Below are 24,185 nucleotides of genomic sequence, written 5' to 3'. Positions count from 1 at the left end.
ATGTACACATACACACATGTATGTATTCTAGACTCTGGTTATACAATTATGTATGCAAATATAATATTAACAATTAAATTATACTTAAATCATCTAAATCAACTAATTAAGTTGATTTACAAGGTGTTAATGTACATGTTGACGATATTTGCGGTGATAATATTTTGTAATCGCTGCTTTGTAATCGGTGTACACATTGTTTTTTAAACCAATGTATATGTCAAGTCAAGATTGTATACACGTGGACAGTCAATCATCATGTACATTATGTACATATAAATGTTAATAAATTTTATACGTTACTGCAACGAAAAAACATTATTTATCTTTGTTTGTACACAGCTTCTTAGTATTAACCTTTAACTTTTATGTACACCAGCTTCAGTGTCCATTTTTGACTTTCATTATTTTGGTTCCATTCGTAAAATGTCTAATTGAATTTTGCACCATAGTATAATGTACATGTAGATATGTTTATTATCGAGCTACTTATAATATTTTAAAATGTAATGCATTTCAAAATGTTTTCTACATTTGTAAAACAACATTTGTAATCTTTTTGAAGTACGTCTACATGTACATGAATGCTCGATATTCTGTATCTATACCATTTTACTTGTACATGATACACAAATTGAGTGATATTTCATGATTTTAATGTCATGAGTGATATCTGATGATTTTTTTTATTATCACATGTACAATGACATTAAAATCATGAAATATCACTCAATTTGTGTATCATGTACAAGTAAAATGGTATAGATGCGGAATATTGAATATTCATATACATTTGGATAAACAATGTACACATGTGCAATAAGCATGTTTCGAACATATGTGTACATTAATAATATATAATCTTGTACATAACATGGTTATACACATGTACCTAACCACAAATGTACACATGTGTACACGACCACGATTGTCCACCTTACGTAATGTATCTATCAGTATGTACATGTGTACACCATCAAAATGCGTACAACCAAATGATGTTCATGTGTACAACCAACTGATGTTCATGTGTACATACAAATATTACTATCATGTACAATGATTCACTTGAATATTCACATATACACAACTTTACACTAACTCAACACATGTACACTAACGAATGTACACATATACACTAACGAATGTACACAACTATATACAACTTTACACATTAACCTTTATTGTACTCATGTACACTAATGAATGTACACAACTTTAGAACATGTTGGGCATCTAACATATATTTCAAAACTATAGCTTCACAGATCTTAAAAGATAGATCGAGTGATGGAGAAAACGATTTCATAAAAAAAATTTGAAAAAAGAAATTTAAGAATCAAATATGAATTTTTTAATAAAATAGAGAATGAATGAGGAAGAAGACGAAAAGGAAAAAGAAAGAGAAAAAAAGATAAGAAACTAGTTGATAATAGTTGGTTTCTAGTTACATAAAACTACCTCAAAAGCATAAACTGCCTTAGATTGTAATTAAAATCTTAAAACTGCCTTAGAGTGTAAAAAACTCTAGTTAATAAAACAAAACATATATAGCATGAAAAACTGAGCCGAGGTAAATTATGACGTCACAGTTCGTTTTGAGACTCTAATAGAGTGACTCTATCATCATCAGCCAACTACTGTGTGTGAAGATAAACCCATGCTTTTCTTCACTTTGTTCTTGCTACTGCATTTAGCTTTGTTAGCTATGGACTCTTTATTTTTTTGTATTTTTGGAAATCGATTTTAAATTTAAAACCCAAAAGAAAACATTAGTTTTTAATTAAAACTAACTTTAAAAAATAACTATCAACTAATTGGGTAAGCAATGAGGCATTAGTAGTTTAGTATAGCACCCTTAGTGAGTAAGCCACTACTACATTTTTTTGAAACACTATTACTTTGTCACTTGTATTATACTACTGCCTAGTTATTTGTTTCTACCTTTCTAGATTTAGTATAGATTCCCCTCCCCCCATTAACTTGGACCACTTTGACGAATCAAAGGAAACATAATGCCATCTCATGGTTTTATCTATATGCTTGCCTACATATCATACGCATAAATAAAAATTTAAAATTATATTAAAAAAAACTTATACTAGGCTTTATATTTTATTGTTTGCTTACAATACTTTTAAATTTTAATTTAATTTTGTATAAAATTAAAATAAATAATTTTTATTTAAATTTATATTTAATAATATGAATGCATATCAAAATTATAATCTTGAAAATATTTCGTATCTACTTCTTTTGATTATAATATATTAAATAAAATTCTATAAAATTAAGAGAAAAATTTGTTAAGTATATAATTATCAAAACCTAAAATTATATACATTTCTAAAATTTGTAGATATTAAAAGAAACTAATCATATTGGATTAGAAAATTACAATTTTTTGAAAAAACTACAAAATTTTGAAGATTTTTTTAATAGTAAAAATTAAGTAATTACAAAAATAATTAAATAATATTTAAAAATTGTAAAATATTATTATATTCTATTATACTATTTATTGTAATATTAATGATGATTTATGAGTTATCGCCATATTTAAAAAAATTACCAAAAATATAATTCACCATTAAATGTAAGTTTTATGTAATGATTAGCTTCAAATCATGTCATCATTGTTAGTATGTCATGTCATCATTTTTAGTATGTCATATCATTTTTTCTTTCAAAATCAATATGGTGATGATACATAACAATCACTTCGTAAATAATGTTTAGGAAACATGTATATATATATATAAAATTATAATTTTTTTGGTTAAAATATATTAAATCAATTCTAAAAAAGTTAAGAGAAAATTTTGTTAGGTAAATAATTATTCAAACATAAAATAATATAACATTTCTAAATTTCGTAGATATTGGAAACAAACTAATAGCATTGGCTTAAAAATTACAAATTTCAAAAATATTGCGTAAAAGTTTGAAGATTTTTTAGTAAGAAAAATTATATATTATAAAACTAGAATTAGATAATATTTCAAAAATTATAGATATTATTACATTCCTATTTTTACTATTATATTGTTTATTGTTATATTAGTAATAATTTATGAGTTTATTAACATATTTAAAAAAAAAAAACTAATTACAAAAATATAAATCTCTATAAAATGTTAATGTTCGTGTTCATGTTACAATTATATCATCATTGTTAGTATGTTATGTTATCATTTTTTCAAAACCAAGTGCTGTGATGACACATAACAAATAATTTTCAAATAAAGTCTAGGGATTATGCTGCCGTTTTAAGTCCAAATTAGTTGGAGTCTTTTGTATTACAATTTACCATTCCTTTTTTTGATTTATAAGAGAACACCATCATAAAGATTTTGACTCTTCAATGGACACAATTGATGGGTGGATATAAGGGCATTCATAGGCACAATTACAATCAAAAACCGCACAAAAAAAGAAGAGGAAACTAGACATGTATTTAACCTAAGCTAGACGACGTATTAGTAGGGTATTCGATCGTTTTTTCTCTCTATTTTTTTTTGTTTTCTCGGCGGGACAAGATAAGACTGATATATTAAGAAGCGAGACAAGCTTCCCAGAACATTCGACTTTTGTCCATCTCACTCACAACCTGGGTAGAATCAACGCTCAGTTTTACAAGCTGGCTCATCCCGCATCTTATGTAGCTGTTCACCTCCCCTTCTCCGTCCTCGTCATCTTCCTCTGCTACAGCGGTGAATATTCTTTCTTCGTTCACCGTATCCTCCTCCTCAGGATGAAAAAGACTCGTCCCCGTCACACAAGACGTCTCGTACAAACTGGCACTACAAGACTTATCAATGGATTCGCCGTCGTCCAGGAAACCATGGATCTGAATGGTGCCTCCGCCATCGGAATCCGCAGATGCTTCGAGGAGCAAAAACGGTGGCACATCAAACTTGGTTTTGTTCATATATTTCTCTATTTCTTGATCAGAGAATTATGACAAGAGTCACCAGCAGTTAACAATTATATATGCAAGCACGATGTAGCCATTATAGTTGACGACGATGTCTTTTTTAAAAAAAAAATATTTTACGATCGCTTTCCTAGTCATGATGCATAGACGTGAGTTTGTATGTAAATTAATCACGTGCGAGTAGAAGGCATCTAGAAGGGCGGTGACAACGTGCGTGCTTTACAGAAACTTGTAATAATAATAATAATAATAATAATAATAATAATAATTAGAAGGAAAAAAAGCAATTGCCAAATTTGAAAATGAAGTGTATATTAAGCACATGCTTTTTTTCAAGTCTTCTAGAAAGACGAAGCACTAGTTCCAAAATTCCAGACACAACTAGCCAAAGCTTTTAGACCATTTTTCTTATATTTTGCGACATGCTTCAATCGAAATCAGTTATAAAGCAGTAGATAATGTATGCCCCAAACAAAATTTTGATTTTGATTGACTTTGGGGGTACCCGCCTTTAGTGAAGAGCGGGAGAGAAAGAGTAGATGAAATATAAATTTGATTAGTGAAAGGGATCAGATCTTTTTATACAATCAACTGTTCATCCCGTTACAGTAAAATTAGTAACAAGTAGAAGGGCAGTTAAAGGGGGGGGGGGAGCTCTGTATGTATAAAACAAGTAGAAGCAGGCCTTAAAACGGAAACAGGCCCATTGATGTTAAAGGTCCATTATGATCCAGTTTGGAGGTCAATTACCAAAATATCCCGAGAGGAACAAAAGTGGATAAGAAAAATTATCAAAAAAAAAAAAAGAAGAAGAGTTGCTCCTCTCCTCTCCTCTCCTCATCTCACCACTCTTCTTCTTCTCTCCCTCCTCAGTCTCTCGCCCGCCGGCCGCTCCGATAGTTGGAAATGGCTGTCTCGGTAGCATGCTGCTGTTTCTCGTTCCTAAATGCACCCGTTAAACTCCAACCTTCACCACTCTGTTTTGTAGCCGCATCGTCGCCCCGAGCTAAACTAAACCCAGAGGTACTCTCTGATTCCTTCGATTTCCCAATTCATCTTATTTCTTTTTGGCTTCCAATGTTTTTGAGTTTTTTCTCATCTTACAGAAGAAGAAGAACCTGAAGAGATTAACAGTGAGAGTGAAAGAAGAGCAAGATTGTAATAATGATGGAGGAGGCACCCAAACAATGTCGGCTTTCAAGTCGTCTTTTGGGTCGAAAAAGGATAAAAAAGACTCCTCTCACCCTTCTTCTGATTTGAGGGTACTTCTTCTTCTTCTTCTTCTTCTTCTTTATTTCACATTTTTTAATTTATTTACTTTGGTCTCTCATCTCTAATATTTGCCGCCATTTCCAAAGCAGAACGATCCTGCCAAGATTCATGATGCTTCCTTTCTCGACGCCGTTGTAAAGGTTTCTCCCTCTCTCTCCATCCAATCAATTTAAGCTTCCTTCATTCATTCATTCATTCTCCCTTGGTGGTTGTTGTTGTTTCTCAGGTGTACTGCACCCATACAGCGCCTGATTACTCCCTCCCTTGGCAGAAGCAAAGACAGTTTACCAGCACTGGAAGGCATATTCTCTCTTCTTTTTTCAGTTTTTTTTTTTTATTTTTTTGTCTTTGCTTATGAGTTTATTATTGCTTCTGCAGTGCTTTTATGATTGGAGATGGCAAGCTCTTGACCAATGCCCACTGTGTCGAACATGATACTCAGGTTTTCTTACTCTCTCTACCCTTTTCTTTTCTTTTTTTTTCTAACTTTCTTTCTTTCTTTCTTCATCAGGTTAAAGTTAAGAGAAGAGGAGATGATAGAAAGTACGTGGCTAAGGTTCGTTTTTTCATATGCACTTGCTTTTAATCTTCTACTTTGATACTCTCGGGAATTATAATCTATATCCTTACACAGTTGCAATGTAGTACAGGTTCTACTAAGAGGTGTGGACTGTGACATAGCTTTGCTCTCAGTCGAAAGCGAGGATTTCTGGAAAGGAGCTGAACCTCTTCGCCTTGGCCATTTACCCCGCCTTCAGGTTTTTATCCTCTCCTCTTCTCTCATCACATTACTTGTCCTCTGCATTGACGGTCTTGATGGGGCAGGGGCATGAACTATTACCAATAACATACAACCTGCTTCTATTATCTATCTGCATTGGATATACCTCTTGTTCATAGTTTTGCCTTTGATTTGCAGGATTCAGTAACTGTCGTTGGGTATCCTCTAGGAGGAGATACTATCTCTGTTACAAAAGGGGTTGTATCTCGTATAGAGGTTTGCCCCATTATCTTTTACTTTTGTTCCTCTATATTACTGTGTACGTTTTAAGGACTTTGAGAATGCACTGCAGGTAACATCATATGCTCATGGATCATCTGACCTGCTTGGAATTCAAATCGACGCAGCAATAAATCCAGGTCAGTGGATGGATCATATCTAATTATATTGTTATCCTTTTGCACTTTCTTCTAAGCCTTGAATATGTATGACCTTTTCTTTTCACTAAAAAAATTGTTTGTTTTCGAGGACATTCATCTGTATTATTGTCATAGCCACTTCTTAAACTTGTTAGATTTTAGGGAATAGTGGTGGCCCTGCTTTCAACGACCAGGGGGAATGTATTGGAGTAGCATTCCAGGTAATCGCTTTGGGATATTCAGCTACCTAAGTATCTTTTCTTTTCTTTATCTCTTTCCAAACGTATCCCCCTCCTCACAGGAGACTTCTTATAGGTTTACAGATCTGAAGAGACCGAAAATATTGGATACGTTATTCCAACAACAGTTGTTTCTCACTTCTTGACCGATTATGAGAGGAACGGAAAGTACACTGGTGAGAGTTTTCTCATTACCGTAATCTTCTCGTTGAGCCTTTCTGTCATTGTTGTTTATTAATTTTCAAAAGTTATTACTACTGCAGGTTACCCTTGCCTTGGAGTATTGCTGCAGAAATTGGAAAATCCAGCTCTGCGGGAGTGCCTAAAAGTGCCTACAAATGAGGTAGACTTGCTTTTTGCTAGGTTGTATGTCTGGTGTAGGATTTTCCTTCCTAGCAGTTAGTTACTCAAGGTGATTTAACTTTTAATTTTGAAGGGTGTGTTGGTGCGAAGAGTTGAACCTACATCTGATGCAAGTAAAGTCCTCAAGGAGGTAAAAAAAAAGCATTGATCATATGATTTTCGCTCCACCACAACCAAAATTTTTCTTTATCCTTGATTTGTGTACTAGTTGACTAGTGCTAATTGTTGGATCAGGGAGATGTGATTGTAAGTTTTGATGATCTACGTGTGGGATGTGAAGGAACTGTACCCTTCCGATCAAGTGAACGCATTGCATTCCGTTACCTCATCAGTCAGAAGTAAAGGCCTCTCTTTTCTGTTGTCCATGAGTGTAATGATTTCCTTTGCAAATCTTCATTTTTGTGGCTTCACAGATTTGCAGGTGATATCGTAGAGCTTGGTATCATTAGAGCAGGAGAACCTAAGAAAGTTCAAGTTGTTCTGAGGCCAAGAGTGCACCTGGTATGCATCCACCATGTTAACCTTCCCGTGCTTCATGCCTAGTGAGCTGCTAATGACTAAAGCTCCATCGCCTTTCATGCTTAAACAGGTCCCGTACCATATTGATGGAGGTCAGCCATCATACATAATAATTGCTGGTTTGGTGTTTACTCCACTCTCAGAACCCCTGATAGAGTATGTTCTCCTCAGCTTGCAAAAAGGCAAATTTAGAATATTTCGCAAATGCCTAATCGTTTTCTTTTGGGAATGAACAGGGAGGAGTGCGAGGACACCATAGGCGTAAGCTCTCACTCTAATAAACTTGTGTTAGGGTCGAGCGTAACTGCTTTTTTGCATTCTCATTCTTAGTTTGTGTTCCTTCCAATTTTGTAGTTGAAATTGTTAACAAAGGCACGCTACTCCGTGGCAAGATTCAGAGGAGAACAAATCGTCATCCTATCACAGGCAAGCCATAACGACTGTTTTTGTTTCCATGTGCATTTTGGCGAATGTAATAGAGCACTCTTTAGTTTGTTTCCTCATTGGACGACCATATTTTGTAGGTTTTGGCAAATGAAGTAAACATTGGCTATGAAGACATGAACAACCAGCAGGTCCTGAAGTTCAATGGAACTCATATAAGAAACATCCATCACTTGGCACACCTCATTGACATGTGCAAAGACAAGTATCTGGTTTTTGAGTTTGAAGACAACTATGTGGCCGTGTTGGAGAGAGAAGCTTCGAATTCTGCTTCTTTGTGCATCCTCAAAGACTACGGAATTCCCTCAGAAAGATCCGCTGATCTGCGTGATCCATATGTAGATCCAGTTGATGACACCCAGGCACTTAACCAAGGTTTTGGAGACAGCCCTGTGTCAAATCTAGAAATTGGCTTCGATGGACTGGTGTGGGCATAAGGAAGGGTTCAGAGAAACAAAAAAAAAACCCGCCAGATGGAAGCTACTGGGAGCTTCTCTCCATAACCTATGGGAAAGCTTTCAGCTTCATACTCATTCATAAGGTCTTGACCTGTTCCAAGCTCAGTTCATTCTTTCTTCAGATCTCTAGGGACTAGAACTTGATAGAAAATTTGCCATAAGATTGCTCTCCCTTGTGTTCAGTTGAGTGTAGTAGAACAATGTCAACATTTTATATTTAGTGTCTGATTTTGATGAGAAATGAAAATGCAGTAATTTCTGCTCTCTACATTTAACCAGAGAATCTCTGCTGATCCCTTTTTCTTTTTTTTTTAAGTTTTACCATAAACGGCTAAGATTATTGCAGAAACAGGAACAAGTTAGAAAGCTGGCACTCACTTCAATATCAAGGAAAGAGCTTCACGGGACTCTCTACTTTGCTTTCCTTATTTTATTATTGTTTTCTACTCAGAATATCAAAACAATCCAAACACTCATACACAAATCAAAACCTGACAAATCACATTTCATGTGCTCTGCCCTTAAGCAAAAGGTCCACAACTAAACCCACCAATCTTGTCTTTTACCTTCTCTATAGCTGTATCTCTTTTCTTGTTCAGTTTGTCAGTCCTTTTTTAACCTCCTAAGGTCTCTTCTCAGAGACTGACTCATTCACAGGAAGAAACCATGACCGTCGTCTCTCTGTTAGTGGCCTTCACCGTTCTTTCACTCTGTTTACACACTTCAACATCAGAGTTCCTAGAGTTTCAGCTCTCCACCATATCAGCTGCACCTTCGTTTTTTGCCTGAAGCTCCTTTGAGTTTCTCAGCTTCACCTCCTCTGGAGGCTATTATGTCTCCTGATATCTCTCCTCTGTTCCCTACTCCAGGCTCAAGCGAAATGTCTCCTTCTCCGTCAGGATCTTTTGACATGCCGACAATCCCCTCGAGCCTTAGTCCACCAAATCCAGATGCCGTCTCTCCTCTTGACTCTTCTCCGGTGGGGTCTCCTCTTCCGGTTTCTTCCTCTGTTTCTTTGGTCTCCTTGACACCACTCTCTCTGCTTCTTGTCTTCCTCGTGTTTATGCTACCTTACTGCAGACTCTAATAAATTATTGTGGAAAATAAGCCCTATTTGACATCTTGTTCAAAACAAAAAAAAAAAAGGAAAAAAAGAATTCACAATGTATTCTTCTTTTTACTCTATTCTTCTCATGGAACTTTATTTTTCTTTGTATAATATATAATGTTTACACTTCTTTTAATTATTGTTCGGGTGAGGCTCTCTGCAATCTGGCCGGTGCAGACCGTGCAGTTGTTGTACTTGTAACAGTGATATATGGGTTTTGTGTATGGATTGGATCCAATTATGAATAATCTCTCTCACATGTTGCTGTCTGAAACTGTGATTGCTTGTTGTTGGGATTGTTGAAATCAAACGTGCATTAAGTAGGTAGAGGATAATGTCGGATTACAATACAGCATAAAGATGTAGAATCTTACATAAAGATAAGAGAGTGGAATCAAGAAACAAAGCCGGTGAGTGGTCCCAAATGCTCTCATGAGGTTAGATGATGAGCACCGAAAAGAGTCCACTAAAACGATCGTGCTGCAATCGCACATAGTGTAGAGCAACTTCCCGAGGAACTTGAGAGACTTGGCTGCGGCCAAGATGTTTCTTGAGAACCAAGTTAACGTCTAGGTAGTATAATTTAAAGTAGTCTTCTTTTTTTTTTTCTTCAAATATTTAAATTTGAATCTCTGCTGGCTATGCTATCAATAATAAGTATTCATGGGAATGGTTCTTACATTATTGAGAATCAGACCAAGGAAACTGGAGGAAAGAAGAGACCTAAAGAGAATCGGTATGATGATCGATCAAGTCGAAGAGCTGGTCGCCGATACCGAAGCCGAGCATCCTGGCCATGTCAGAGGTCTTGAGCCTAGGCTTGGGGACACCGTGACGTTTGAGCCATGGATAAACCACAAAGACTTTGGTCATGACGAAGAGCTCCAAGGCCTCGGGATTGAAAACAACACCCATTTTCAAGCTCATCTGGTGAGGGACAAGCATGGCGGCGTAACGAGCAAGCTCACCGGCTCTCCAGTCAAGGAGGAGAGGAAGCCAAGGGTACATGGCATCGAGTCTGACGAACCAAAGCCTTATGTCCGGATACTCGGAAAGCTCACGGGGATCCCCTGGGTCTTCTCTCTTGTAATTGATCGTGAATCCGATGCTCCGATCCATATACTCTCTTGGATCAGCTAACACACACACAGACACACAAAATCAACAAATGATGCTTTATTATGAGAAACATTTTTGAATGATTTGATTTGATAACCTGAGGAAGGTGAGGTGATGCCGGTGGCAGTCTGAAAAGGAGATAAGTCAAGGCGCTGAATAGAGTCCTTGTCTATGACTACTTCGTATCGGCCGCTCGTTGGAGGCATCGGAGGTTCCACTTTATCTGAATCTGCTCCACACTTTATTACTTTCTTCTTGTCTGAACAAAGGTATATTATTATATAAGTAGGTACACGTACGTACCGTCGTGAGAGTCCAAGGCAGAGATATCGAAATTGCCAGAAGGATTGAAGGCGACAGAGACAGATACATCCTTCTCTGCTTTCCTCCCTCTCACCACTGGCAACTTCACAGCAACTGAAAACAGCGGAGCCGCCGCCGATGATGATGATGGGATAAGCCACGAGAGGAGTAGGCCTGTCTTTGCTGCCGCCATTGGACAACCGGTTAATTAACTCAACTTCAAATATGATTCTCTCTCTCTCTCTTTCTCTCTCGTCTTTATACATTTTGTGTGGTGTGCTTTCCTTTCTTTATCTTCTTCCTTCGGCCTTTTCTGTGTTTATTATGGCCCATTTATCGCTTCTCTTCAGCCCATATCGACTGTATAAAGTCTCCCTCTCGCCCGCCCAACAAAGAATGAGATTAATTAAAACAGATTACATTTTTATATAGGGATTATTAATTACTTTTTATAAAGATTACTATGGATTTGACCAAATCAACATTTGGTTTGGTCCAAAATCCTAAAAAACTTTTTTCTTTTCTATCGAAAAGGAACATTTAATCGTAAGTAAAAAAAATGTAAGACGTTAATACCTTTTGGACTTTCAGAGTGGCCAAAGTGCGGTGATCACGGCAAACAAAAAAAAATAGCTCACTGATTTGACAAAATAATAATTATTTGTTTTTACATTGCGTAAAAACGGGGAAAACGGAAAGCTTTATACTAAAAATTAATAATACTAGTATTGTATCTTTTTCTTATTCTTTTTGTTGGTATAAAAACAACAAATCTTAGGTTGTAAATGGATTTACTTTGAACAAATAAAATAAAATATTTGCTAGTCAGTTAAATAATATTTCCAGATTAAACTAAAAAGTCACAGGGGAACGTAATTAAATACACACGTTGTATGCTATGTCTAATGCAAATGTATTTATTTGTTGCCAAATTTAGTTAAAAATTAAATAGAGAGACCATAATTACAATTAAATTAAAGAGAGAATTCACCAAAAAAAAAAATTAAAGAGAGAGAGAGAAAGGAAGGCGATTGGATAACACATACATACTCCGCCGTAGAAGGCCAAACCCTAAAATCTATTATTACCTCTGACCACTTGTGTGTTGGTGTAAGAAAGGCATTTGCTTCGGAGGGTCGAAACCCGAATCTGAGACTTACCGAGTTCGATCCGGATTTTATTGGTGTTCAAACTCAATCCATCCAAGTGAAGTGAAGCGAAGCGAAGCTCTCGGATAACTAACACAGGTAATTCCATAAAGTTTTTTTTTTCAATTAATTGTTTCCATAGTTACTTAGATTTGAATCGGCAGGTTTAGATCTAGAGAAGCTTTGTGTGTTCAGAGATTTGGTAGGTAGGGGAACACATCTTTTTGGCTTTACAGTTTTGGGATGATGATGGGTGGAGGGAGTGCTGCTTTGTAATAAATTTGAATTAGGTAAAAGAGTTGGAAAATAAAGAGAATCAAAAATGTCGTTCAAGAGTCTGATTCGGGGAGAGATAGGGAGTATATCAAGAAGAAAAGGATTCGGGTTTGGGAGATCAAGGTCTCAGCGTGTGGTTCAGGATTCTTTTCTTGTTCCCGTCGATGCTTTCAAGCAGAGCTGCTGGGCTACTATGCCCCCTGAGCTCCTCAGGGATGTTCTCATCCGTATTGAGGCTTCCGAAGACACTTGGCCCTCTCGCAAGAATGTTGTTTCCTGCGCTGGTGTCTGCCGCAACTGGCGTGATCTCGTCAAAGAGATCGTCCAAGTTCCTCAACTTTCCTCCAAATTCACTTTCCCTATCTCCCTCAAACAGCCTGGTCCTAGGGGATCCCTTGTTCAATGCTATATCATCCGAAACCGCACTAATCAAACTTACCATCTCTACCTCGGCCTTAACCAAGGTTAAATCTCTTCTTCTTCTTCTTTGTTTGTTTGTGAATAATAAACACTCAAGACTTTGCTCTCTGGTTCAGCAGCAGCAGCTGCTGCTTCTAATGATGATGGAAAGTTCCTTCTTGCTGCCAAGAGGTTTCGGAGGCCTACTTGCACTGACTACATCATCTCCTTAAACTCTGATGATGTCTCCAGAGGAAGCACTTCCTACATCGGAAAGCTAAGGTCGGTCACAACTTCCTCCTTTTTCCTCCAATCATCCCCCCACCATAAATCTGACTTCTTCCTTTTCTTTTTTTTTTTGCAGGTCTAACTTTCTTGGGACCAAGTTCACTGTCTACGATGCTCAGCCCACCAATCCTGGAGCTCAGGTTACCAGAACCCGTTCTTCCAGACTTCTCTCTTTGAAACAAGTGACCCCCAGAGTTCCATCTGGCAACTACCCTGTCGCACATATCTCCTATGAGCTTAACGTCTTGGGCTCCAGGTGCTTTTTCTTTTTTCTTTCTTTTTATTGAGAATAAAAAAAAGATTGTTTGCTCTCTAATAATGGCTTTGGCTAATTAATAATAAAAATGTGATTCACTTGTTGTTGAACCAGAGGACCGAGGAGGATGCAGTGTGTAATGGATGCCATCCCTGCATCAGCAGTAGAACCTGGAGGTACAGCTCCTACTCAGACGGAACTACTCCACACCAATCTCGATATGTTCCCCTCCTTCTCCTTCTTCAGGTCTAAATCAGTTCGTTCAGAGAGTCTTCCAACTTCGTCGACGTCTGGTCCTGCTCAGAAGGAAGGGCTGCTTGTCCTCAAGAACAAAGCCCCCAGATGGCACGAACAGCTCCAGTGCTGGTGCCTCAACTTCAATGGGAGAGTCACTGTTGCTTCCGTCAAAAACTTCCAGCTCGTAGCAGCTCCTGAGAACGGACCTGCTGGACCTGAGCACGAAAACGTGATTCTCCAGTTTGGGAAAGTCGGCAAAGATGTGTTCACAATGGATTTTCAGTACCCTATCTCTGCCTTCCAGGCCTTCACCATTTGCCTTAGCAGCTTCGACACCAAGATAGCATGTGAATGAACGAACCCACCCGCAGGCAGGCGCAGGGTTATTAAGTTGTATCATCATGTTGAACGATGGGTTTGCTTTTGCCTCTCATTGTCTAAGAAGTGTGTGTGTGTGTACTGTACATATAGTTTCAAAAGTATTGGCAAAGTCCATACAAGGAGAGAGAGAGAAAGAGAGACTCAAAAAGATGACAGTAGACTGTGTTTGTTTGTTGTTATTCCGTTGTATCTTTAATGATTGTAGTTCCAGACTATGTTTTCATCTTTCTGATAATTTAATCCCAACGTTTTTTTTTTTTGGTATTCTTTTGAAAATGTAATTCGGATAGCTTAAATTTTCTAAAACCAAATATATAATATATATATATATATATATATATAAGATTTTCCATCGGAAGTTCTTTATAGAAACATGAGTAACAAATATCGTTTACAGGAGAGAAGTCTTTATTATTTTCTTGTGATAAGACTCAGGGCGAGGCGATCAATAATAGGGAGGAAGAAGTGGAGGTGCTGGTGGCCCTCCAAAGCAATCTCGTAGAAGCCAGCAGCAGCAGAGACAAGACAGACTGCAAGAAAAATTCAACAAACATATCTATCATCAACCCCTTTTTTTAACTCTCTCATACAAATACAATAACAATGAACTGGTGTCTTTACCAGGAACATATCATGTCTGAAAATCCAGCAAAGAAACCACCAATTGGTGGAAATATCCCTGGTCCAGGCCCTCCTGGTCCGCCAGGTCCTCCTGGTCCCCATCCAGGTCCAGGCCCTCCGGGTCCTCCAGGTCCCATGATAGGTATTCAACAGGTGTGGTCAAGATGTGGAAGAAACCTCTAATTCAGCAGTCTTGTGTGAATACATGAACAGAGGAGGGGGTTCTTATTATATAGCAAAGTTTGTTGGTAGAATAATGAAGATACTCTCTATTCAAACAAACAGTTGATGGAGGAGGATAGATAGCAACAAAGCTTCTCCAAGGCTAATGGTTGAGCACGAGGGAGCTGCAACTACTTTTCCTCTCATCTCCATTCTCCACCAAATGGTCAGATCAGGAAACGTAACATTTTTGAGTTCGTTAAGAGGAGACGCAAACAAAGATGATGGTTAGAGGCTTTCTATCAAGCCCATAGACTGTGATATGATGCTGTTTAGAGAGCCAAGCCAGTCAACTTAGGCTTTAATTCAAAAGCATATGGGTTCATTGGCCTACAACTATGTTACTACAACTTAAGCCCACTTAGAAACGGTAACAATTTACAGGAAAGCCATGATGGTTAATTTTGTCTGCTCTAATCTCTTTCTGCCCAACACTTTTTGAAGTCATAGCATTTAGGTAACACTATCACATGTTATCAGGATTTCCAAACATGTATTTAACGGTGAAGGATGGAAAGTAACTAAAAGATTACATCCCATTTATTAAAGACCATATTAGTAATTTAGTATAACATATTTTAAAAACATATCTATTTGTGAAATAGAGATCATTTTGCTTACATAAGGCAGCTAGACTACTTCAATCTTTTTGGTAGTATAGTATTTTGTGCTGTGGATATTTTACGTTCTTAGATTGTTCGGTTCAGTCATTTTCAATCAACATGTCCTTATAATGTTAGAATTTTTATATGTGATCTCGTTGAGATATGCGGGTACCACATCTCGCATGTGTGATGTGAATTACATCTATCTTGTACTAAAGATTACTGCTCTTATTGTTCAAGCCATAATAAAAGTAAACAATTTAACGATACTCTCTAGAGAACAGAGGAGCTTCCTTCCACTGTTACTTTTTTTTATTTACTTGGCGCCTTTTGTTTGATAGCTAGTAGTAAGCTCATTTTTTGGGGTCTATATTTTTTGTAAGCAGATTGCATGTGATCTGAAAAATGTGCTGTAATCCTGAGGATAATTTTATTAATAGAAGATAATTGAAATTAAAAAAAAAAATCTAATTTTGCACTAAAACGTATGGCTCTCACTGTTCGTGCGGTGCAAGTGAACTTCTGAGTTTTATTTTATGTGTTTATGTCTTATGGTCAGCTCTCTTCCATCTCACAGTGTTCGCTATCAATTAGCCACTTATATCTAGAATGCGCACAAGTGCAGAACATTGCGTACTACACTACTGCTTCTTCATTTTTACCGAATTGGAATTTTATTAAAATAATTAAAAAAAACTAAACTTAAGCTGTTTAGGTGAATCATTATTGTGTTTGGAAAGTGACAACTACATCAAAAGAAGAAGGAGAAACAAAACAAATTCAAACAAGCTAAAAATTAATTTGGATGAATTACCCGATTCGAATCCAGAACATATACATAACGTTAAACTTTGTTCTATTAAGCACGAATAAAAATTAAACTGAGATCGAGTGTAATATTATTCCACTTTGGTGCATTAAAATATTTGCATGAGCTTCTTTTATCTTTAAAAAGCAAAAATTGGACCATTTTCTCAAGTAATCATAGAGGTTCTCAAGATATATATATATATATATATATATATATTTTTTTTTTTTGATGTCAAAAAAAAAGATATATATCTTTTTTTTTAAGATACGAATATGTAGCCTATAGGGGTATGCTTTTCTCACGCGCCGGTCAAAGAATCTTGGATCTTATAACAGCGACAACAAGTGAATGTGGATGTGGTTCTTACTTCTTACACGTCTTATACAACTCCCGATGAGATTCCCCTCCAACTCCCACGATCCCAAGTAGTTGGAGTTCAAGAAAAGTTGTCCCACACATCTTGTAAAGCACCTTCTACTTTTATTATTACCCTTCGACCTTTTGCATTCAAGAGCGAATCATATCTTCATGAAACTTAAGGTCTAATATTGTAAGCTTTTACACGCTTTTGGTTCAACGAAATATATCAGATGATGTGGGAACAATTGTTTATTCAAGTCATTAAAATGATGAAGGGATGCTAAAATGTTCTAAAAGATTCAAATATATCAGGGATGCACTATGAAATGAAACGTTGAAATATCAATTTATCAAAGATTAATTTAAATTGATTGCTTACATAATATAAGAGCATCAACAGCAGCAGTCGGAGTAAATCCATATAAGTTTCTCAAGTATATTATTATTTTAAATTTTATATATTTATGTAACTAATAAAAATAAGATATTTGTGTTTGGGTATTTCAACAACTGAAAGATTTTTTTTGGAAAGAGAGACTTTTTCACTTTTCCCTTCTACATTTTCTTTCTCCATTTTTCTATTTTTTGGAAAGACAAGCATTCTATTCCATGATTTATTGTTTTATTATTATTATTCATCTTACTGTCGAACTTATCTTCGGGTTCGGTTGTAATCATTGTACCGCTTTAGACTTTAAATAATGAAATTTGTGCACAAAAACATTGGTGAAAACTCCTTAAAAGATACACAATATTGAGGTTATATATACATACTCCCTCCGTTTCAAATTATATGTCGTTCTAGAGCAAAATTTTTGTTTCAAAATAAGTGTCGTTTTTCGGTTTTCAATGCAAAATTTATTGAAAATATTCTCTATTCTATTTTTATATTGGTTGATGTGTATTGGTAATAGTATTTCTATTTTGAAAATATGTAAAATTAAATGTTTTCTTGATCTGTGTGTAAAGACTTAGAACGACAAATAATATGAAACGGAGGGAGTATTTGTTAGTAAAATTTTCATAGATAATTAATAGTACACAAATAAAAATGCTTTAATTAATAATCAGATAAGAAAATCAAGTTGATCATGTGGTTGCACTTAAAACTCAGATAACGTCACATATTTTTTTCCCCTGGAGAGTAAACCTACATTGCTCAAGAAGGTGGCAAGTGCCTCCACAAATATTTCAAATTTGTTAAATATGTTAAACTTTTTTGTTATTTTCTCTTAGTAGATAACATTTCTAGCTATATGTTTTAAGTTTATGTAAGATTTTCCCCCACAAAGAAATAATCCTACATTCTCCACTGGTTTGATATTTTTATCGAATCTCATCCATCAAAAGATTGCAATTTCTTAAAAATAAAATTCTGAAGCCGCCTTCTTGGTCAACATATCATACAATGATACAAGTGTTCTTCTTGATGAGCCGCCTTCTTGTTAAAATCCATAAGTAAGCTAGGATTATCAAACATGCATGTTTTCCATGTCGATATAGGATAGGTTGGAATATCTCTCGTTATTAAAAGTATGGAAAGTCTTTTCAATATTGGAGATCCAAAAAAAATGAAAGAAATAAACATATATAAAATACTCTTTTCATTGGCATATTTAAACAGAGACTTATACGTACATCAACATACACCAGTTGATTAACTAGAGCGAAACACGAAAGATGCTAAACAATAGAACACGCATATGATAAAATATCAGAAGAAGAACTCATCCGAATTTCTATATATCTAGTAGCTAGTATGCGTAGAGCTCACACACTAGCTATAAGAACTTTTTATTGTCACTAGTTAGCTTATAAGATTAATTATATAAAGGATCTCGATCGAGTTGGTTCAATTGGCCTGGTAAAGGAGGGACTGATAGGGTTTGATCAAGGGGACGAGAGAACCACTTAGGTGAAGGGACATGACTTCATTGGTGGAACCAACGAGCTTGCCACCTACGAAGACAGCTGGCACGGCCGTGGAACAGCCGATACGGAGGAGAGCATTCTCGATTTCGCGGCAGTCTGGATCGTTGTCGATCTCGTGGATCGTTGGTTGAACCCTAAGGTCACGGAACAGGATCTGAACGGCGTAGCAGAGACAACATGAGCTCTTCGTGAAGATCACCACTCCTTTCTCTGACGACATTCTCATCACCTTGTCCATGAGATCGATGTATGTTTTATAATTAAGCTTTAGCCTTTTTGGTCGATGTATATTTTGTTTGTTTTGTTTTTGAGTATGTAAAGTGCTTTGAAATCTGTAGGGCTATATATAGCAAGTTCGTAAGTGAATCTTTGGATTCTTTTTATTTATTTTATATACATCGTCATTTAACAATAGTGATTCTCGAATAGGATTCGAAACATAGCTATTAATTAATTTCACCCTTTTTGTGGGTTTAATGGTGAATAATTATTTACAACGTTAGTGAAAGTGTCATAAAGATGCGTGAGTGCGTGCATCGCCTGGCCCGCGTTAATTTTAGGGTTAACAATAAAAAAAGAGAGATTATAAACCGTTACATGCATGATAGCATTTTGGATTGGGAGGGGGGGGGGGGGGGGGGTGGTGTTAATCACGTCAGGGCAGGGGAGAGTGTTATTGCAAGAGTTTTTCACCCATAATATTTTAGGAGAAACACCCATTATTATTATTTCTCTCAAAAAAACCCGTTATCCCTATATACTAAAGCACAAGTCGGCTGTCCAATAAAATCTTGACAAGTGAAATTCTTTTTTTCTTTTTTTTAAACTGCAAAATACAAAAAAAAAATTGGTTAGATCCTTAATAATCGTATATGAGGCAACCTCTCGAATACTATTAGTAACTGTTTTAACAATATTCTGAAGTAATATCCATGTGTCAATATATTATTAATTTACACACAAAAGAATGATTAAAAACAAGAGAAAAACTAATTTATAAACAATACGGCACATGATTTTTTATAGAAAACATAGTTGTTTTGAATTTTTTATTTGTTATCTTTTTTTTTCCGGAGTCTAAATATAAACTAACAATTTTCCTTATTTTTCTCATTCAAATTTTAAGCTATGTTGATTTAAATATTTACCTATTTTCTTCATCCTTTATATATTAAATCACAAGCCATTCAACAAATTATATTCTGCCAGATAATGTAAAATAATTATTTTAAATAATAAAAACATAAAAACATTAAAAAACAATAATGCAAAAGGCCAAAGATATTTTTTTTTGTTCAAAAGGCCAAAGACGTGTTAATATAATTTTGTACTTGAAAACAAAAATATTTCCTCAAACCACCTCGACGGACGGTTTTTCTCCTTACACTTCCACGATCTACAATCTCTGAATAACTACCTCCACTCTATCATTTAAACTTGTGCAAGTTATTCTGTATAATCACGTTTTTCTCTCCTCTGTCCAGTATTCCACAAACTCGATATCGACATGCAACATTATTCTGATGTTGCTCTCCCTTAATCTCTTTAAATCTCGCTCACATGCAATGTTTTCTTCGATACACTCAAGGGTATACCTTCTTCACCATGTACACATTTTTTTAATTGTAAATGTACCAACGAAGAGGAGACACCAGACCATAAAACTGATATTCTTAAAACCTTCTGTACTTTTTAAGGAGTGTAAAAGAACTAGAAGGTGTTTTGTATGGTGTGAGTGTAAATTCTCAGAAGAAGGCGTGGCTGAGTCAGTCTGAGGTACTTAAGTCTGACCAATTTATATTAGTCATATAATTCCTGTCGTATTATTCTCTCAACATTTTTTTTCTCTCCGTCAACAATTTGTACTTTAGAGAAAGAAGTCTAAGGATGATGACTGATGAGCTACCACCATTTTCAGATATTGGATTGGTTCAATGTTCTGTTTTATTTTATCAATCGTAAGTGCTTTTTTCTCAACTATTTTACATTCTAATTTTTTAGTAAACTTTGCACGTTGCAGCATATTCAATTATTTTATCATGTTTTTGTGATTTATCTTGAAAACTTAAATAGCAAGTATATCTTCTTTTTTAAAGAAAAAACTTTGATAAACAGCAAGAATATCTTTCTTGGTATATTTACTAAATCAAGATATTTAAAATTATACATAAGTCGAATAACTAGAATCAGATTTTTATATAAGAAATATAATATCTTCAAAACAAAATTCATAATTGGTATATGAAAAAGTCCAACGTAAAAGACATTTGAAGAGTTGGACGGCAATGTATTCCCTTCCATATTATAGTGATCTTTTTGGGTCAACTACCATAACAGTATGTATCATTAGAGAGAAGATGGCTGTGTATATGTTTTCTCAAAAAAGAAAGATGGATGTGTATTTTATAAAACAAGTAGATATCGATTTGCCGGTGGAACTTGATCGATTTTTTTAGTTTGATTTAAGTACAACGGTCACACGAGTGTGTATATGTAATTGCAATACATGAATTGTTCATGCATATTTAAGCATAGTGATCATGGGAACTAACACAGTAAACTGTTGCAAGAGAAACATAACAAAGCTACACAAACCTTGCAATAAAAAAAAAACTGAATTTCAGAAAAACGTTATTAGTCACTTAATTTGTCCGTCCAAAATAAAAGAAGAAGAGAAAGTTAATATAATGTTATTAGGAACTAAAATTACAATAGTTGTTTAAAAAATTCAATTTCTATGCTTATTATAGTATTGATTCTAACACTCATTAAAACCAAGAGTTATTAGTTTGATAATGTCTAATAACATATACAATCCATTGTTATTCATTTTAAAAAAAATTTAATGATTCTATAATTTTATCAAAATGCAATGTTATTGAAATTTGAATTCTCAACAATTTAACTTATAAAAAAAATCAAAAATATTACATCTTCAAGATTTTTTAAAACCACTAAAATAAAATATTTCATTGACTTTTTAAATATAAGATCAATTTTAATTTTAATACTCTTTATAAATTTAACAGATCTGTTGATTCTTGAATCAACAAACTCTACATAAATTCAATTCACAGTACCTCTCCTAATTCTAATAGAACTCAAGTATCATCTACAAATATTACAATATAATACATGGAGAATTAACATCCGACAATCAATTTTGCTACAAATCATACTAATTTAACATAACAAACTAATCATTTTTATTCCCGTACGCAGTACGGGGTTGTATACTAGTGTCTTATAAGTTTCAAGTGAATGACCCATTCCAAACTTGAGATAGATTCTTATATTTTGAAACAAATACAAATCCATAAAGTAATTTTATTTTAAACCAATATCTCGATCCTCAACTTTTCAACATAAGACATGATGTTTGTTATTTGTATCTTATAATGCACATATTCGTGTTATCATTGTCTCACTTTTATCATATTTTACATATTCGTACTATACATGTATACTAATAATTTTAAAAAAATATTACGTACGTAAAAGAATTTATTATTTTTTTTCACCCCGCGCAAGGCGCGGGTCATATCCTAGTTATTAAGAAAACAGAAAATGGGAGAGAAAATAAAATTGTTGAGAGACGTTAATAAAGACTATGACAACAACTGTTTTTTTTTTTTTGGAGTGGTGCCATTTTTCTTTTTAGTTTTAAAATAAATACTTAATCAAGTTATATTAAAATATATTTAGGATTCCATACACGTTAAAAGTAATCAATCAATATGTTGTAATTTTTGAGTAACAAAACCAAATTCGTAACAAAATATATAGGATGTACTTGCAAAGTGAACGATGTGCGGACAAAAAAAGTAGCAACGAAGAGAAGTTGTCGATTTATAATCTAAAATGATTCTGGTAAACATATCTCCATAGATGATTGAATCTTTGTGAGAAGAAAAGTGAGAATGAGATTCGAGCTTTCGGTGAGAATATATATATGCATTGTCTATAGCATAGGACTGGAACTGTGATTCCGCTAACACCAACTTGCCAAAGACAAATATTCTATAATTCTTTTGTAAGTAAAAAAGATATTCTTATCTTTCTTATACTCTTTTGTCTCTCTTGCTGGACGCACATGAGTCATCGGCTGTTTCATATTCTTGCTTTGCTTTTCTGATTGTTTTGTGGGAGTAGATAGCTTTTAAAGATCATGTGCTCTTGGATTCTGTTTATTTAATCGATACTGTTATATCCATCTTCATTTGTAGTATATCGTTTAATTAGTTATACTACATAGTACATAGTCTGTTTCAAAAAAAAAAAACATAATACAGTCCTTTTCCCCAATTGTGGAAGATATAAAAAGAAAACTTTTGTGTTATATTTGATAGAATTATATAGCTGCTCTGTATCAATTTTAATCACCAGGTTTCTTCTGGGACAACAAATGCATAAACATCTTATATATATATATGCATGCATGGTATGATAATTCATGGTGTTAGCATTGAAGACACTTCCTCACAGAGTCACAGTAAAATACATTAATACGTAATATGTATAGCTCAAAAACTTAGAAAAATAGATATATCATTGTTCAGGAGATGAGATAAGAAATGAAAATGAGTGTAAAGAAAATTAATAGCAATCGCAGCCAAGTTGCTCTGGAGTCCTTTAGCAATAGCAGCCAAATTGCATTAGTAAGCAGAAAGCAAAGTTGATATGTCAAAAAAGCAATGAAACGGTGGTGGTGGATGACAGAGTGATGTTGGGTCATAAATGGGCCAAAAGAATTAAAAAAACGGCCCATATAAACTTTGATGCATAGAGAGAGAGAAAGAGAGGTGATGCTCGTCTTGGATCCGACAAACCCTAACTATACTAACTGTTAAACCCCCCCCCCCCCCCCCCTCTGGGTTCCAAAACAAAACAAAACAAAACAGAGGAAGAAAGAAGGTGTTGGGGTGGGAGATGGGAAGTGGAGTCTCAGAATCGTGAGTCTTGTTCGGCACAGAGATTTGGTCTGAAGAACTCAATTCCGACCAACTTCGGGTCGGACTACGTGTTCCAGATTGTCCCAAAGTAAGTGAGCAAATCTCAATTATTGTAATTCACTCTTTCCAAAAACAAACCAAAACCAAAAACCCAAATTGAATTGAGAGAGAAGAGAGAATAATCATTTGTGTTGTGGATGTGACAGAGGTGATTGGACGGCAATAGCGGTGTCCTTGTCGACGAACAGCGTAAAGCTATACTCGCCGGAGACAGCTCAATACTACGGAGAATTGAAAGGACACTCGGATACAGTAACCAAATAGAGTTTTCAACCAACTCTCCACACCTTCTTCACTCTTGCTTCCTCCGATGGTACCATCAGATCTTGGGACACCGTTCTTTCCAGCAGGTAGCGTGTATTGATGCTGCTGATAATGGTCAAGAGGTCTTTAGCTTCTCCTTTGGAGGTTCTGCTGATCATCTTCTCGCTGCTGGATGCAAACACCAGGTTCTTTTTCCGGAGTACTCCATGTTCCCTTTTGCTGTTACAGGCGTCCTCAAAAGTGCATGGATTGGGGTGCAGGTTTGTCTTTGGGACTGGAGAACTCTAAGCAAGTTGCTTGTCTTGAGGAATCCCACATGGACGATGTCACTTCAGGTTTGTGTCCGTCTCTCTTTTTTTTTGCATCTTCTCTAAGTGAGTTCGTTTCAGTCGTTCGTTTGTTAAGTTAATTGTATTTGCGTGTGTCCCCCCCTACCTAGGTACGCTTTGTTCCTAACAATCGGAACAAACT

The 24,185-nt window shown here is 35.3% G+C and overlaps 5 protein-coding genes, 2 long non-coding RNA genes and 1 pseudogene across 16 annotated transcripts; 4 read left to right on the top strand and 4 right to left on the bottom strand.

Annotated features, from left to right (window-relative positions):
• Positions 1 to 3,347: 3,347 nt before the first annotated feature.
• LOC108852564 (uncharacterized) lies at positions 3,348 to 3,976 on the bottom strand. The gene has a single exon (XM_018626065.2). The coding sequence runs from the start codon at positions 3,929 to 3,931 to the stop codon at positions 3,554 to 3,556; it is 378 nt and encodes a 125-aa protein (XP_018481567.1). The 5' UTR covers positions 3,932 to 3,976; the 3' UTR covers positions 3,348 to 3,553.
• A 759-nt stretch (positions 3,977 to 4,735) lies between these two features.
• LOC108854968 (protease Do-like 2, chloroplastic) lies at positions 4,736 to 8,647 on the top strand. 2 transcript variants are annotated; one of them, XM_057009066.1, is made up of 19 exons: positions 4,736 to 4,960; positions 5,053 to 5,199; positions 5,299 to 5,349; positions 5,436 to 5,509; positions 5,588 to 5,651; positions 5,721 to 5,765; positions 5,860 to 5,967; positions 6,129 to 6,206; positions 6,283 to 6,349; positions 6,512 to 6,570; positions 6,665 to 6,764; positions 6,852 to 6,931; positions 7,025 to 7,081; positions 7,186 to 7,289; positions 7,365 to 7,452; positions 7,541 to 7,626; positions 7,707 to 7,731; positions 7,825 to 7,896; positions 7,995 to 8,647. In XM_057009066.1, exons 1-19 carry the CDS (start codon positions 4,844 to 4,846, stop codon positions 8,349 to 8,351), a joined length of 1,779 nt encoding a protein of 592 aa, XP_056865046.1. In that variant the 5' UTR covers positions 4,736 to 4,843; the 3' UTR covers positions 8,352 to 8,647. The 2 variants fall into 2 exon arrangements, with proteins under 2 accessions (XP_056865046.1, XP_018484148.2); XM_018628646.2 differs by having other exon boundaries at positions 5,044 to 5,199.
• Positions 8,648 to 8,887: 240 nt separating this feature from the next.
• On the top strand, positions 8,888 to 9,739 carry LOC108854970 (classical arabinogalactan protein 26-like; annotated as a pseudogene).
• Positions 9,740 to 10,097: 358 nt separating this feature from the next.
• Positions 10,098 to 11,159, bottom strand: LOC108854969 (protein CHLORORESPIRATORY REDUCTION 6, chloroplastic-like). 2 transcript variants are annotated; one of them, XM_018628647.2, is made up of 3 exons: positions 10,903 to 11,159; positions 10,697 to 10,828; positions 10,098 to 10,616 (listed from the first exon to the last, which is right to left on the bottom strand). In XM_018628647.2, exons 1-3 carry the CDS (start codon positions 11,093 to 11,095, stop codon positions 10,204 to 10,206), a joined length of 738 nt encoding a protein of 245 aa, XP_018484149.1. In that variant the 5' UTR covers positions 11,096 to 11,159; the 3' UTR covers positions 10,098 to 10,203. The 2 variants fall into 2 exon arrangements, with proteins under 2 accessions (XP_018484149.1, XP_018484150.1); XM_018628648.2 differs by having other exon boundaries at positions 10,697 to 10,822; positions 10,903 to 11,154.
• Positions 11,160 to 11,889: 730 nt separating this feature from the next.
• On the top strand, positions 11,890 to 14,144 carry LOC108855196 (tubby-like F-box protein 3). Of its 8 annotated transcripts, none has more exons than XM_057009069.1 (5): positions 11,890 to 12,149; positions 12,287 to 12,790; positions 12,869 to 13,007; positions 13,090 to 13,269; positions 13,384 to 14,144. In XM_057009069.1, exons 2-5 carry the CDS (start codon positions 12,373 to 12,375, stop codon positions 13,859 to 13,861), a joined length of 1,215 nt encoding a protein of 404 aa, XP_056865049.1. In that variant the 5' UTR covers positions 11,890 to 12,149; positions 12,287 to 12,372; the 3' UTR covers positions 13,862 to 14,144. The 8 variants fall into 8 exon arrangements, with proteins under 8 accessions (XP_056865049.1, XP_018484454.1, XP_018484452.1 ...); XM_018628952.2 differs by having other exon boundaries at positions 11,891 to 12,149; positions 12,863 to 13,007; XM_018628950.2 differs by having other exon boundaries at positions 11,891 to 12,149; positions 12,246 to 12,790; positions 12,863 to 13,007.
• A 77-nt stretch (positions 14,145 to 14,221) lies between these two features.
• Positions 14,222 to 14,940, bottom strand: LOC130511684 (uncharacterized). The gene is made up of 2 exons (XR_008945167.1): positions 14,509 to 14,940; positions 14,222 to 14,417 (listed from the first exon to the last, which is right to left on the bottom strand). It is a non-coding gene; the product is annotated as an uncharacterized LOC130511684 (long non-coding RNA).
• A 3,147-nt stretch (positions 14,941 to 18,087) lies between these two features.
• On the bottom strand, positions 18,088 to 18,730 carry LOC130510490 (glutaredoxin-C13). Its single transcript, XM_057006846.1, has one exon. The coding sequence runs from the start codon at positions 18,674 to 18,676 to the stop codon at positions 18,359 to 18,361; it is 318 nt and encodes a 105-aa protein (XP_056862826.1). The 5' UTR covers positions 18,677 to 18,730; the 3' UTR covers positions 18,088 to 18,358.
• Positions 18,731 to 23,300: 4,570 nt separating this feature from the next.
• LOC130510716 (uncharacterized) lies at positions 23,301 to 24,044 on the top strand. The gene is made up of 3 exons (XR_008944446.1): positions 23,301 to 23,478; positions 23,597 to 23,899; positions 23,975 to 24,044. It is a non-coding gene; the product is annotated as an uncharacterized LOC130510716 (long non-coding RNA).
• The last annotated feature ends 141 nt before the right edge of the window (positions 24,045 to 24,185 follow it).

The sequence above is a fragment of the Raphanus sativus genome, chromosome 4, assembly GCF_000801105.2.
Source record: "Raphanus sativus cultivar WK10039 chromosome 4, ASM80110v3, whole genome shotgun sequence".
NCBI lineage: Eukaryota > Viridiplantae > Streptophyta > Magnoliopsida > Brassicales > Brassicaceae > Raphanus > Raphanus sativus.
The sequence above is the reverse complement of the archived record's forward strand: the minus strand, read 5'-3'. Positions and strand labels throughout refer to the sequence as shown.